At 39.3% G+C, this 15,738-nt stretch overlaps 1 protein-coding gene across 1 annotated transcript; it reads right to left on the bottom strand.

Moving 5' to 3' along the window:
• Nucleotides 1–1,115: 1,115 nt before the first annotated feature.
• On the bottom strand, nucleotides 1,116–15,362 carry rab40c (RAB40c, member RAS oncogene family). Its single transcript, XM_018740938.2, has 7 exons — nucleotides 14,998–15,362; nucleotides 13,651–14,523; nucleotides 9,113–9,173; nucleotides 6,641–6,701; nucleotides 6,034–6,111; nucleotides 5,055–5,277; nucleotides 1,116–3,603 (listed from the first exon to the last, which is right to left on the bottom strand). The coding sequence occupies exons 2-7, from the start codon at nucleotides 13,802–13,804 to the stop codon at nucleotides 3,323–3,325; spliced, it is 858 nt and encodes a 285-aa protein (XP_018596454.1). The 5' UTR covers nucleotides 13,805–14,523; nucleotides 14,998–15,362; the 3' UTR covers nucleotides 1,116–3,322.
• Nucleotides 15,363–15,738: the final 376 nt, after the last annotated feature.

Below are 15,738 nucleotides of genomic sequence, written 5' to 3'. Positions count from 1 at the left end.
TTACTGCACTTGAGCGTGGTACCGACGGACCCCCCGCTTGAGAAAAGGGACAAAAACAAAACCTGACGAGGACAAAGAGAACAAGAAATTCCCACAGTTAGCAGTGTCTCGGACAGCCCCCTCCCCAGCCCGTACGCAACACTAAGCGCTCAAAACACCGCACTCGTGTCACGCATGGGGGAAACGGCGAGATAAAATACATTGACGTGGCTTACGTTAAGTTATAATGGACATGCATACAGAAATCAGACAAGTGTAAAATTTAACCGTTTTATTTTGGTCAAGTCCAAGAAATACGAAATGTACAGTCCAAAATGATAAAAAAAAGTTTTAGATAATTAAAAAGCATTCTTCATTTAAGTTACCCAGCAGCTTAAATCAAAGGAAAATAGTGTTTACTCTAATAACATTATTACATTTCCTTTTATACAACCCACAAAAGGTAAATAGCAAAGATCCAACCAGCTGTTTAAGTAACAGCAAAGCCCCCCCGGCCCCTTTCTGAAAATGACTGTCCATCCAGGCTCATGATCAATTAATCCCACCGGACATTCTCTTTATGAGCGACACAGAAATGCAACCTGAAAAGAAAGAGACACACTCCAGCGCTGCTATTAGAAGTGAATCTGAAAAACTGCCACAGATTTTTGCTCTACGGTCATTCCAGCGCATTCTGAAAAACTGCACAAGAAACATTGCTTTAAAATGGTGAACCTCCCTGATTTCTACACCAAACCCCAGTGGCTCAGTCCAAAGAGGAAGACTTCAAACATAACACTGCACTTTAAACCATTCCTACTGACATAGACTCTGGAGCACCCCATGTGATTACATGAATTTTTAATATTTAAAAAAAAAAAAAAAGAAAAAAAAGGCAGATTTACAAATTTAAAGATATGGCTGGTGCGCTAAAATTTTGCAAAAGAGAAACTGCTGTTTATTACACACCATACAAAGAGTCCTATGGCAGACAAACACAGATGGATATAGCCTCTCAGACTAAGGAAGAGGGACAAGGGCCCTTCCTTAAGGGGGCTTAAAAAATCCTCAAGAAATCTAACACTCAGCCAGCCATAGCTTGGCATCACTGGTTAGGTTTAATGCGGGGGGGGGGGGGGGGGGGGGGGCAGGTTGGTCCCTGAGTTTGGCTCAACAGGGGGCAGAGATGGTGGATAGGGCAGATCATAAATGGGGAAAAACAAAAAATAAGCAGATTCTGTGCAAAATAAAAGCAGGTTCCTGAAAGGGCATATGTTGGGAATGTAAAAAACAATGGAGAATAATTACTAAACTATGAAGTTTTGAACAGCTGCAAAAACACCCAAAAAAAAAAAAAAAAGGTAAATGCCACTGTGCTTTTCACAGGCAGGTCTCCAGATACTGCAGTGAGGAGAGAAGTGCGGTGGGCAACAACAAATAGCATACAATGGATCTTCACACTACACCAAGAGCTTTTATAATGTTTATAACCCAAACATGCTGGCAAGTGTATTTATAATTGGTTTGTACTTGGTTTATACAGAATATTGATAGAATAGTATCTAATTCGTTTTTATTCTTTTCAAAGTATTAATTCATGTTTTCATTTTGCTTAAGTCAGGTTTTTGTTCATTTTTAAACTGTGAATCTGAGCACAAGCAATTAATACTGAATTTTACCTTATTGCAAAAATTAGTTCTGCAAGCAGGAACTGAACATGCAGTGATTGTGGTTAACTGGTAATATGAAGAGCTGTGCTAGCACTCAATGCTTGGTCATTTTGGCACAATAAAGCACGTTATAACGGGTGAAATAGCATTACCAACATAGGTGGAAACAGGAATCAACCAATTAGACACCTATTAGGTCTCAAAAGTACTTCCATTCTTTCAGCAAAACAGCAGGCGAGAAGTACTTGGAATAAAATGTTGAGGGCCATAAAAAGCGTTGTTCAGGTTAAATATTATTCCAATGGGTCAAAAATGGAGCCAGTCTTTCTAAAAATCCTAAACTGAAAACCCTGGTTTTTTTTTTTTTTTTTTTTTCCCTCCCTCTTCCTCCCAGGAAAGATGGAACATACTGTATACACAAAAAATAAGCCAAAATCTGCATTAAGGAGGATAATCAAAATGTACCCAATGCAAACCGCTCCAGCAACCACCCTGCCTTTGTCACTCTATAAAGGGTTTAAATATGAATATGGCCACATTTGTAGGAACACCCTATAACTACTTTCCAGGAACTGAACTTTTGAGTGCTTTCTTTACAAGTAAATTTGACAAGCCAAAAAATTACACTGGATTTATATAAAATCATTCATCCTGCCCCAGCAAACCCCACACTAGGAATGTTTCCAAAGACCAAAATGACTACTCTCCACATAAAGACTGAATAAAATCTGGTCAGGATTTACACACAAATATTTATAGTAAGTGTAGTTGTATCACTTGTGAGCAAAATAGGCATTCAAATTGGTTTTATAATTGAATTCACCTTTCTTTAGTCTTCCAGGTTAATTTTATATATAGATCTGCAAGTAAATAAATTGACATGTCACACAACTCCATAATCTCATTCTTAAACCTCAGTGTTCTCCACAACAATACAATGAAGACCATCTAAGTGGCACTGGCAAAAAAAAAAAAAAATACAATTCTAAATGAAAAGACATGGGACTTAAAAGAACAGAATTTGCAACAGACATGTTCATAAACTGGCACCTCATATTGTTTCAGTAGTGGCCCCTATATAGCATCCAATCAATGGTAAAATTGGGACAGTAAAATTGATGAAGTGGAAAAATAAAATTACATCTGAGCATAAAAGAAGCATTAAAATAGACATCCTCAAGGACACAGAAGTAGGAAGAGAACATGTAAACTTCACCCATTTGAAAAGCATGGTAAAAACATCCCTTTTAAACTCCCTACATGCTCCCAACAAGACAGGAATTTCAGTGCAAAATTTCATTACAAAATAAAAGAAATTGACTACATCCATTATGAAATCTCCCTTAAATATTAACTGTAAATACTGTATTCAAAGATGATGCAGTGAAACAATCCCAGTCCCAGCTATAGTGTTGTACAGCTCCAGCAGGTTCAAGGAGCAGAATGAGATGGACGAGTGGGTAAGAGTGGCGGTGGCTGTGGGAGAAAAGAGCCTGGACCCGCCTGAGGGAGCGGGTGTGTAGGCAGTGCATCACAGCTCCTCAGCTCAAATGCACGACAGGGTCTCCTTTACAAGAAGGTTCAGGGACAGCTCTGTCTCAGGCCTGTTCACAGTTTCAACACTGTGGCTGCTGAAAGGTTAGAGGTGTGAGTTCCAGGCTCCAGGCCCCACGCTAGGAGATCTTGCAGTTGTTCCTGGCACAGTTCTGAGGGGGGCTCTGAGGTGGCCGGATGGATTTGGAACGCTTGAGGCTATTTCCCTTGCTTCCTCCTGCTGCAGTGGTCAGTGTGGGCCAGTATGAGCGGCCATGCATCATGACAGCGTTCATACCGTTGGCCATGGAGAAGGACTTCAGGTGGCTTTTGATAGCCACAGGCAGGGGCAGCTTGTCGATTAGGTGAACTGGGGTGCAGGACACAATGGCACGGCAGCACAAATCCTGGAGGCTGAACACTGAAAAGAAGAAATTTAACACTAAAATTGAACTACCATCATGTAAACGTGGTTTCAAAGCATGCCAAAAAGATACTATTTCGCAATGCTATGACAGCTCTGTGGCAAAATTCATAAACTTTCAGTGTTTTAGGATGCTCAAAAACAGTGAATTCTGATCTGAAACGCACTCTGAACAGCATCATCATAAGAAAACATTGCATAATATGTAACAACCTGGAAAAACTTCCTGTCACCTGTTAAAACTGGAATTCAAAAATCAAACCACTAGAGGGCGACACCTGAAATTTCACCTTTTGAAATATGCCATGAGAGAGGGTGATTGTGGGATATTTTGATATGAATGACCAGTATATGATCAACAATGAGGTCAGATAAGACTACATACAAATACCCAGACAAACCATATTTAATGCATGGCGTGAAGGCATTTTAAAGAAAATTGACACCCTTTACCGAGGTGAAATATTTCAACCATGAATATTTTTTTAAAGCTCAAAGGGCTAAAATGTTCTCCATACAACATATTTTAATGAAAATTGTATAAAGTATCAACTAAGTTTTCTGTGAACATTAATTTGAAGCTCACATTAGAATGCCTTGTTAAAATGAAAGTGATACATGTTTAGAATTAAACCAGCGAATGACAAAGCTCCGTATGGTGGGTTATTTGTGATTTGAGTACTCATTTACAAAAGCTTAAAGCAATAAAAGGAAATGCATCTTTTAAAATCAAATGAATAAAGGAGTACATTAACAGCACTTAGCTCAGCCCACAGAACAATGTTAATAAAGCTGCCTAACATTTCCAGTAGAATGTAAGCATCTCTCACAGGAGAAACTCCATTCATTGGTTTAAAGGGAAAACAGAAGGGCTATAATGGAGCCCTAATGTCTCCAACTGAACAGCGCTGCTCTAGATGCAGCACAAGGTGCTTACTGGAAATGGTAGAGAACTGTGCTGAGTAAGGCCATTTCTGAGACTCCTGCACCAAGACTAATGTTCTAGTGCCCACTCCACTTCCCTGCTGACCACCATGTCTGAAGCTGATGAATGGAAGAATAAATACCATGTCTGACACATAAAAACATGCACAGTATAAACAGCAGACTGCAGTGATTACGGGGGAATGGAATGCTTGAATGGCCTGTTTGGCTAGAAACTATAAGCACAAATGTCTGTTGCTTCTAATGACAGTGTCCCTGTATCAAAGGTTTCATTGTGACAGACTGATCGAAAGGACTAGCACTACACAGAAGGATGAATAAGCATTACACTGCAGGCCTGCTAGAAATAGTACAAACTTTAGATGCTAGAACATTCGCAGACCTTAAATAAGCACGCCGATTCGCTTAAAACCTGATCCGTAGACGTGGTCAACACTCTGTGTAACCTGAAACACACAAGCTCCAAAACAAACTGAAGACACATTCCTCTCATCTCAGCTTACCTCTGTTGGGCCTCCAAAATTTCTCCATGCCGTGTCTCATCAGCACAATGCGGGAGAGCTCTGTGAAGGACTCAATGACGTTGAAGTTGCAGAGAGGGCTCACTTCAAAGAAGGTCATGCCATTCTTTTCCGCGTAGGCCCGAGCTTGCTCTGTGGGTACCTGCCGCTTGAAGGCCAGGTGCAACCGGTTGCCCACAAGGATGCGAGGAACACCAGGAGCATGCTGGACAAGTCACGGAGATGCAATAAAGTTTAAAAAATGGCAAACTCCAAATTACTTATCTCCTATGAGTAAACAGGGACAACCTGAAATGTATTTACAAACTGCCTCTCATACTCACGTCCTCAAAAGAAACCCATGAAAAAGATTTAACTATACATCTAATCTTACAGTAAACACAAATTTCAGCATCTCCCAACATAAAATATTATCTTTACATAGATAAAGTTCAGAATGCTCCAAATGAGGAAAGTTGTGAGTGAATTGTCATGGTCAGCAACACCACTGAATCTGAAGGAACCTGACTTATGAAAGGCTACTACAAGTAGCCTTTCATAGTAGCCATTCTCTGCCCATGCTCTTCCCCTAATGGAGGCAGGAAAGAGCAGTGTCTTGCACACTGAGGAGGGGCCCAAAATAAGGCACGCCATTGCCAACACTCACAGGATGTCATATGGGGGAACCGGACAGGCTCTTCCCGTAAAGCAATCAGGAAACGCAGGAAGTAGGACAGAAGCAGGAGAGACACCTCTGCATTCCCAAAATTTTGGCATCATCGTGTTTTACGGAGTGCTTTTGGGCAAGCCTACTGAGCATTTCTAGGTGCTGGAGCACACAGGGACAGACCAAAGCAGCCTGTTGTATTGGGAAAAACATCCATCCTTTTGTGCATCACAAAAACTTGGCTAGAATGAAAGTGTTTTTAGTGAGAGTCAATACTCTACAGGAAATCAGAGTGGGGGGGGAGGTCATTCTTACTTCATCAATCTCACGGATCCAGCGATCAATCCCGTCGAAAGACCACCGATTGGTGATGTCATACACCAATAAGATGCCCTGAGGAGAGAAGAATATGGAGACATTAACTACTCTGAAGACAACCTGGTTTGTATAAGCAAACACTGACACCAGGTGATAAAACTACATCGCACAAACTACTTCTGGCAGTACACTAAGTCCTATGGAAAATCTGCATGATTGACTTTATAGCCAAGAAGCAGTTACTGTAAAAAGGCTCATTATAATATAGTAATGACCTGCACCTGTAAAAAGACAACAGCACAGTGGTCCAAGGGAATAAGATCACTGTCCATCACCTCAGCCTCAAGACAGGCTGTGCAATTCATTTGGCTCATTTTCATTTCTAAAACTATGCACTTTACAAATAAGCACAATAATCTTTTTAATTTTGCTATTAAATTATGTAACAGAAGTGGGAAAGTTAACTTGTGATCAGATAAAGTATAAAAGATAATCCACCAAGGGAAAATGAAACATTCTGTTAATAGAGAACTTTCTGGCATATTACAATCCGTACAGCACTTAGAATCTGTCAGTAGCAGTTATTGCCGTGTCATTTCCCCACCTGTGCCCCTCGGGAGTACGACCTGAAGATAGTGCAGAACCTGCCTTGTCCAGAGGTATCCCTGGAAGACAGGTATAAAGACAGGAAAACAGATAAACAACAAAGCCTAGGAGATATCAGATCATATAGAATCAAGAATAACTTAATACAGGAACTAGCAACCAAACAGTCGAATTAAACACTGTAATGTAAACTTTCTAAGTGTACAAAGTTGAACAGCCAAAAAACATCAATGAAGACCCACTGCACCATATGCTTTCAGTCTCAAACAAAATGCAACCAAAACAACCTATTGTAAAACTGAAATCTAATTGGCAGTCAGTTTTAAAATACTGGGCCCATAGAACAATAACACGGATTTCATAGTGAATGACTTTATTAAAGTCAATTTTTTTTTTCCTAGAGTGCCAGTGGCACCTGAAGAGAATATGTACAGTCAGCCCTGTAATGTAACAAAAGGATGCGGTACTATTACCACAATAAGATTTTTCTACCAATTGAGTACATCATGTGTTAAAGTGTGAAGGACTTCAGACTAGTAAATCTAAGTAATTTAGCGGTAAATTACAATCATTCATTTTAAGCCATATCTTTTTGGTACATAGAAAATGGAATTAGATGTTGCAATGTAAGTGCAAGTATAAAACATCTCTGACATTGTTTACTTTGGTGGTGCTACCTCTTGTCAAAAAGTATTCCAACTTGGTAGGCTGCTCAAGAGCAAAAAAAATAAAAATAAAATAAAAAAATGCTGCAACCAAAATTTAAGTTGTGTAAACATACCATCTGATCAGTTACTACTATAGGAAAATCTTTTAAAATCTGTGCAAAATCTGAGCAACACAAAAAAGCCAAAACATCCTACTACTCTTTCCAGGAGATAAATTTTGTGCTATCATACTAGTCTGCAACATACTCCTAATGAAGCCCATTGATATAACCAATTTGTTTATACACACACACTTGTTTATTAAAAACAAGTTCCAGTATATACACATACACACTTTAAAAAAAAAAAAAAAAAAAACCTGCTGGTCAAATTCATATAGACCTTGATCCATCTTCTACACCAGCTAAAATGAGCAGTGAGATAGATCAAAGTCATAACATGGAAAAAAAATTAGTTCAGTATTGCACCTTTTCACAAGGTGAAGAATTTGCAACCTTGTAACGCTTTTTCAGAAGCTTCCGGTACTTATGTTCTTGCAAAAATCAGTAAACAAAAATCTCTGTGGTCTTAACAGCTTACATATACTGTTGCTGAGTAAGAATGCAGCAGTAGGCTAAAAAATGGCATCGTTTAAATTTTTTATATATTTCCCCAAGGAGAATGTGGCTCCTTCCTGTCTTATATGCCAGTGATGCATTTAAGTGCTTCAAAGCAATATTTATACTGAAGTTACATGAGCAACTCCATTTACATTTCTTCATTTAGCTAATGCTTTTCCCCAAAGTGACTTACAATGTTAAGCTACTTACAATTATTTACTCATTTATAGATCTGGGTAATTTTACAAGAGCAATTACTTTGCTCAAAAGGTACTACAGCTGGAGGTGCGATTCAAACCTGCAACCTTTGTGTCCAAAGACCATGGCTCTAACCACTACGCTACCAGCCCCTGTGAGTCCTCGAACAAATTTTATTAAATCTAGGCTTTATGGCACCATTTACTTAACATTAATGTCAAAATTACCAGTGTATCACCAAGACTAGATAGGGGAATACACCCCAAATTTGTTTGAAATGTAAATTAATTCTTGGCTTCACTTTTATAATTAGAGCCATCACTGCACACCAGATAGCTCTGCCAAATCCATGGATTGGAAAATTACTTTTTAGTTACTGCAACACTAATATTCAGAGCAATATGCTCTGTTGTAAAAATCAAGTGATAATATTCAGACAGCAGGCCCTTTCCTACCCATCTTATGTACCATACAAGTGTCTTTATAAACTTTAAACACCAGCATACAGGAAATATGTATTTTCAACACCAAAATTACAATGAAACATAACAGCAGAAAAGGAATTTTTCATAAAAGCTGTAGCTTCAAAACATGTCAGGGACACTTCCATTTACAAACATAGCTCTTTGCTTAAGCTTTTGCATTGGAATAAAACAGCTCATGACATAGTGATACTACCTGAATCCTACCTAGATTCTCTCACAGACTCACTGTCAAAATCATTTTGAACAAATCTGTCAAAAATAAAAGCATCTGCAACAGTACAAAAATGTAGCTTTTCCGTTAATCTACAAGTTAGCTATTTGCAAGTAAACTTAGGCAGTTAGAACTGATGTACTGTATCAGCCCATGCTTATGCAACCAGATACGTAAAACTACCAGTTTAACTATCACAAAAATGCAGAATATGAAATACGTTTCAAGTGAATAAAGGGGATAACCTATAATTCCCAAAAATATAGCTAAAATGGTAACATTTCAACGTAAAACATTCTTTGTACATACCACAGCTCCAGTTTCACTCTTCTCCCATCTAGGAGAATAGTAGTAGTTTTGTAGTCAATTCCTGAGAAGAAACATTAAAAATGGGATTATGAAATACATGAAAAAGATTCTCAGCTAATGCATTACTGCCCATCTTCATGAAGTCTTCACTGTTCACAAAATTTCATTTGTGTGTCACGAAATAAGATTTTATAAGGATCAGCATGGTCACAAGGGATAAGCCGCTAATGGAAAGTTCTTATCAAAAGATTTTTGCTTTTAACCCTTTCACAGATGGCACTTCATTCACAGTGTCCCTGTGCAGGATGGCAAACATTTATCTTCCTTATTTTCCCAAGGCATACAATCATCTCATCTCCGAAGATTAGAGACACAGTAATCCTATAACACACCAATGCTATTACAAGATTTATTTTGTTCCACATCCTATCATCATTGCACCTAAACAAAAAACTGACCAACAACCTTGTACCATTTTGCATCTGTTATTGAGATATATCTTTCATAAACACTGATGGAGCTGTAGTCTACTTAACATATCTACAGCACCAGTCAAAAGACTGGACACTTTCTGCAAATTAGTTTGTCCTTACAAGGTGACCAGTTAATTTTGAGCAAGGAATCTGCCAGCATATCTTTCCAGCTCAGCTGAGTCAGTCAGTTCTCAGAGAATTAAGGCACTTGTATGAGACAAAAAGGATTTGAGTGAAATCAAAGTAACTTCCAAGTACTAACCAGGCTGCCCATGCATACTTGAACTTTGGACTGGTACTGTATCCTACAAATATAAATTGTATAGGCTTATGTAAAGGAAGTCTCAAAAAGTCAACTGTATTTTCTGGACAAAACCGCAAACGCCATTTTGTATTAAAAAGAATTGCATGAGAACTATAAAAAAAATTAGGGTGGCGCGGTGGCACAGCGGGTCTGGCTTGTGCCTGCTCTCTGGTAGGTCTGGGGTTCGAGTCCCGCTTGGGGTGCCTTGTGACAGACTGGCGTCCCGTCCGTGTCCTCTCCCCCTTCAGCCTTGCGCCCCGTGTTGCCGGGTTAGGCTCCGGATAGCCGCGACCCCACTCGGGACAAGCAGTTTCAGTCAGTATGTGTGAGTATTTAAAAACTTACGAAGGACTAAAGGAACAAACTCTGTTACATGTTTTCTCAAAGTTACGAGAGAATCATCAACTTTTTTAAAGTAAAATATATACAGAGCAGCAAAATCTCATTTCACAATCTACTTACAGTAGATTCAAGTTATCTGATTTTTCTACAAAGAAGAAACTTCTTGGTAAGATTAGAGTCTGGACATTTAATCAGGCCTTATATAAGCATGCCATTGTTTGCTAGAATATGCAGTGCTCAACTGTCTAAAAAACAAAAAAGAAAACTAATCAGGCCGTGTGCAATCCTTATTCCAACTTTCAGCTGGATCACTACCCGTGGCACAGATTCAACTAGGGCAATCAACTTGAAAGAGAAATAACCACAGTTCCAAAGGTCATTATGTGTAGGACAAACAATCAAGAAGCTCCAATGGCCTAAGTTAACATCCAGAAGAATGTCCAACCAAAGTTATTCAAAAGAGGCTCAACCTAAGTAGTTGAACTGTTTATTCTTCTGGGAGACCTGCCAGACTAGTAAAATAAGAACATGCCATAACGGACCCCACACACTTGTCTGTCCTTCATGAATAAACATCTAATGAGGAGGAAGGCAAATCCCAGATGTTCAGTTAAGCTCAGCTGGAAACAACTGGAAAGAACCAACTCATGTTGTCATTCTATTGCTGTACTACTTGACATTCAGGAGCTTTTTTGGGGAAAAACCCCCAAAGAAATACAACATGAACCTGCCTTCAACAACCATAAACATGGTTAACACCTATGACACAATACAGTTCAACTTTAAAGCTTTTAGTAACATACACCAGAAGCTAAATATAATTTATTTTCTCATGTACCTGGAGGTACAGAAAAACAATTTCATGCTTGCATTTTTCCTGAAGTACTGATTGTTAAATGAAATTTAAACCAAGAGCACACACTGCATTTTAAGTCTCACTAAAGCAAATAAATGCTGCATAAAACTATCAGAATGCTGATGATTCCTCATCACCTTCCTAGTAATCTTTTCTGAGATGCATATAAACATTTAGACAACATTACAGAAGTAACCGTGTAAAGGATTGATCCGGGAATGATCTTAAATGGTTGATAAGATGGACTGCATTCCTGTCCAGGATATACTCTGCCTATCTTACGCTTTGTTTTGGGGATAGGCTCCAAATCACCACAACCCTGTTTTGGACAACTGATTGATAAAATTTAAATTAAATTAATAAAAGCTCAGTTTCATACATAGTTCAAGAAACAAATCAAACTACATTGCTATATTAAAAAAGGTTTTAATTTTTTAAATATTGTGTCACTATCCTCTCAGCATATACAAATTATTCCTATGTTACTATCTTAAAATAAATGGTCATATATTCAATCATATATTAAAACATTTCTTCTGAGAAATGCCTATTTCTACAGTGACCTAGTGAGGCTTAAGACAGAAACCTGACGACATCCTACAAATGTCTTAATGAGGGCTGCAATGAATTATATATTTCAAATATGAAATATTTATCTGCAGAGCAAGCGAAACAGCTAATTTTGCCTCAAAGAGCATGAAAAAATGAACAAGATAAAAAAAAACATGACATTTTATTCAGGTTTTCACAAGGAATCTCATGACAAAAACTTCTGGAACCTGACATGTACAGGGATGTATTGCTAGTGAAAAAACAAGGAACCTTAAGAAAACTGATATCCAAATTAAATGCCAAGATGATGTTTTTAATGAAGTGGCATGAAATATGAATCACAACCAAACAACATTCTGCAAGTAACATAACAAATGATTAAAATAGCACATATTTGCAGTGGAAACAACAGATTTGAAGATTATGCGACTTCCTGCTGAAGAGTTCACCAAATCGACAAATATAGCTGCTTTCAGAGTTAGGAGTAAAAAATATTTAATTGCAAAACAGGACCAAAAAAATCCACAGCAAACTGATTCATTACTAGTAATAGTTTTGTTTGCTGAGAACTTGTGCTGGACCAACAAAGGCCCGCAGCATTCAAAAGTCACTGCTTTTTCTCTGTACGTAAACCTGACACGTTCTGGTAACTATTTGCTGCATTACAACTTTGATTTGCAGTATTGAAGTATTGGCCAATAGTTACCCTGATATAACTGTTTACCCAGTTCACAAAGCGTTACATCTATACCGTAAGATTGTGTTGACAATGGATATTCAAATTATATCATTTTAAATTTCATCTGTTTCAAGGCATAGGGAGAGAGGGAGAAGAAAAAAAAAAAAAAAAAAAAAAAAAAAAAAAAAAACTCACTTATCTTGTTCCACTCTTGTTTTATACCACACAAAGATGAGACATACGCAGCCCTCCATATTACTCAGACCTGATAGCAGTTCACCTCTGGTAATGCAATTGTGATGCCCCCCCATCTATAATGATGAATTTAAAAAAAGACCAAATACCTTGCCAATGTTAAATTTTGCACTATAAACAAAGCTCACCATTCTTTGGTTATCGTACCTAGGAGAAGTGACAACTCCCAGAAGGAATATGCTGCAAACATTCAGGGTATAACTGCCAACAAGGAGACCACATTTACTCACATCTCGGAAGAAAAATATAAACCAGCAAGTAGTAGTAGTAGTTTAGGACTATTATGTTGCAATTTGAAGGACACTGGTTTAAATCCCTGTACTGTTACAGCACCCTTGGATCAATGTAGTTACCCTAAACTAAGAATACTGATCTGTAAATGTGTAAATCATAGTACGTTACAAAAATTAGACTAAGTTTACTTGGACAAATGCATTAGATAACTAACAACACATTGTACACAGAATGCATTTGTGCTTTGACATTTACTCAATGCTATAGGAAAGTGTTAATCTTTGGAGGGGCCTGTGTTTAATGTCACGCAGAAGCTGTTAGCAGATCCAGTGAACAATGAGGCTTTCCAACCCATTTCCTCTAAATCACATTTAGAGACTCACTCTTATCTGATTGCATTCAAAACAGCACCACAAGGCAGAATCCTAGTTTCCAACTAGATCGCACATTTATTTACGTATGTAGCTGATACCTAACTGTAAACTGTCTTTGACAAAGGTAATCAAGTTTACAATGATTTTACCAATTTCTATACAGGTTATTCTTACTGTACCTCACTCAAGGGTATTTCAGCAGGAGTGGGGACCGGGACCTTCCGATTGTAAAGACACCTCTGACCACACGGCCATTTGCTGCCCTACTTTAAAACCAATACTTCAACTTTCTATTTGCTTACAAACGAACTCCAAATACAAAATCAAGAGGTAGAACCTGCCAGTCCTGTGTTTGTTGTCTACAGTGCAGGAGCACAACACCCAGATGACATGATCAGAACAGGTGCAGAGAGTTCCACCTTCTTCACCTATGGCACAGAGCACGTGGATATTAATGCGCGACACTTACCGCTGCTGTACGCGTAAGGGGACTCTGCCGATCCATCCTGCAGGCTGTCCAGGATCTCTCCCTTCCCCACATCACTATCCCCGACCAGGAGGAACTTGAGGAGATAGTCATAACTCTTGACAGGGCTACCCTGGGTACCCATCTTCCCTCTCATTTGAACAGAGGTGAGCTGAACGCACCCTTTGCACAAAAGGTCTCTTGGGAGCGCACCTTCTGCTTGCCCAGTCTCAAAGTCAACCTGGGGTTAACGCATTCAGTTTCGTCTCAATCTGTCAAATCCCACTGTGACCAGAGGGCTTCAGTCCGTATGCCAAACCTTACTGTGTCCAGAGAGCTTCAAGGTCTCCTCTTCACCAGCCCTTAAATCCCAACGTAGAAGAACTCAAGAAAGCAACTGCTTTGATTTGACCACAATTGAATTCACAAACTGCTGCAGCTCAGAACTTTCAATAATGAATAGTTCAGAGATCTCTAAAAAAAAAAAAACAAAAAAAAAAGATTGTATGAAAGTGAGGATGAAATAAAAAGTCCAGATGAAATAAGTGTGGCACTGAGGAGGCAAGGCAAAGGCAGCCTCAGGCCAAACAGCCAGAATCTGAGGCTCTTTCTTTATCTACCAAAGGAAGCCTGCTTTAACTGAGAGAAGGTTAACTACAAAAATCATAAATATACCGCAAATAAATGCGTGTGTAGGAAATGGACTGGAGAGATTTTTCGGAAGAAACGCGACTCTCGGGAAGAGGGGAAAAAAGAAAAAAAAAAGATCACGTCTTTGTTGGTGTGAGAGAAGCTCCGGTTGGGCTCTGAGTCGACATTGTTCTTCAACCAGGAGTTCGGCGTATAAAACAAGATTTCCCCACCTCAACGTTCAAACTATTGGAACAAACAAACAAACAAAAAAATTACTCAATTATTTCCAAAAATGTCTTCAAAAATAAGAAGCGCATAAGATAATGTTTATTTAGAGGAAACGATGGCGAATTTCCGAATAGGCGAACGTGCATGATTCGGCTGACGACGCACTAGCACCCCAACCAGCTAAAGCGTTTTAATATTAACATTTCATCTGAAACGAGGGCGTTTCGATTATGGGAATCAAATGATCATTACAAAATAAATAAGTGCGCTGATCCATCATTTCGACGCCAGGACGTAAACCTTGGCTAGCGGTGGCGAAGCTAGTTAGCTGCTACTACTACTAGCCAACAAAACCAAAAACGCTACTTATTTCAGGTACGCCAACTTGTCAGGTAAATAAATATAACTCATAGAAAACACGTTCAGGGTGAAATTTTTTACTCGTCGAAATGCTCGGAAAAGCTGTATACGCATTTTAACACGACTAACCCCATCTAAAATCTGGCTAGCGACGATACAAGCAGACAAACACACAGAAATCCCCTCAGGGGATCATGCAGCAGTCGAATCCACTCGGTATCGCCTCACGCCCCGCAAGCGTCGCCACTGCCGGGCCGTGGTCTGGGTCCAGGCCTGTGCTAACTGCTAGCTTGATGACAAAGGTTGAAAACTCCACTGTTCTTCAGAATATACGACTTTCGGGAGTTCTTGGTTACTCCTGCATCCTCTCTGCGAGTGCAACGGAATTGTGAACGAAGATTAAACCTTTCGGTACCGATCGTTTTTGTAAAATTGCCCCCCGTATCACCAAACGCTACATTCGCACAGTCTAAACTAAACTGAGCCAACGCAGCTGCCTCCTGTCATCGCTGGCGCTCCGAACACCCCCCTCCCCCTCCCCCTCCCCCTCCCCCTTTCCAGCCCCCCTGCGCAGGGCTGTGGGCCCGCCCACTTCCGTTCACCGCGCGCTCATCGCTCGCGGGTCCGAGATCTAGTTCGACTGGTAGAGTAACTTGGTGGTAACGAAGTAAAACCAAAGCACTTTGTTCTGTCAAAACAAGAACTTAAAGCTGTTTTACAATTTATGCACCCGCACTGGTATTCATGCGATCTAATATCATGTTAAATTAATGTCTGAATTGCTAGCTTTTGAGCGAGTGTGAGGGCACTTCTTTTGTTCTACGAAGAGACTTGACTCCAAATGTATTCGTTGTGCTCACCAACCCTGAG

This window comes from Scleropages formosus, chromosome 20, assembly GCF_900964775.1.
Source record: "Scleropages formosus chromosome 20, fSclFor1.1, whole genome shotgun sequence".
Lineage (NCBI taxonomy): Eukaryota > Metazoa > Chordata > Actinopteri > Osteoglossiformes > Osteoglossidae > Scleropages > Scleropages formosus.
The sequence above is the reverse complement of the archived record's forward strand: the minus strand, read 5'-3'. Positions and strand labels throughout refer to the sequence as shown.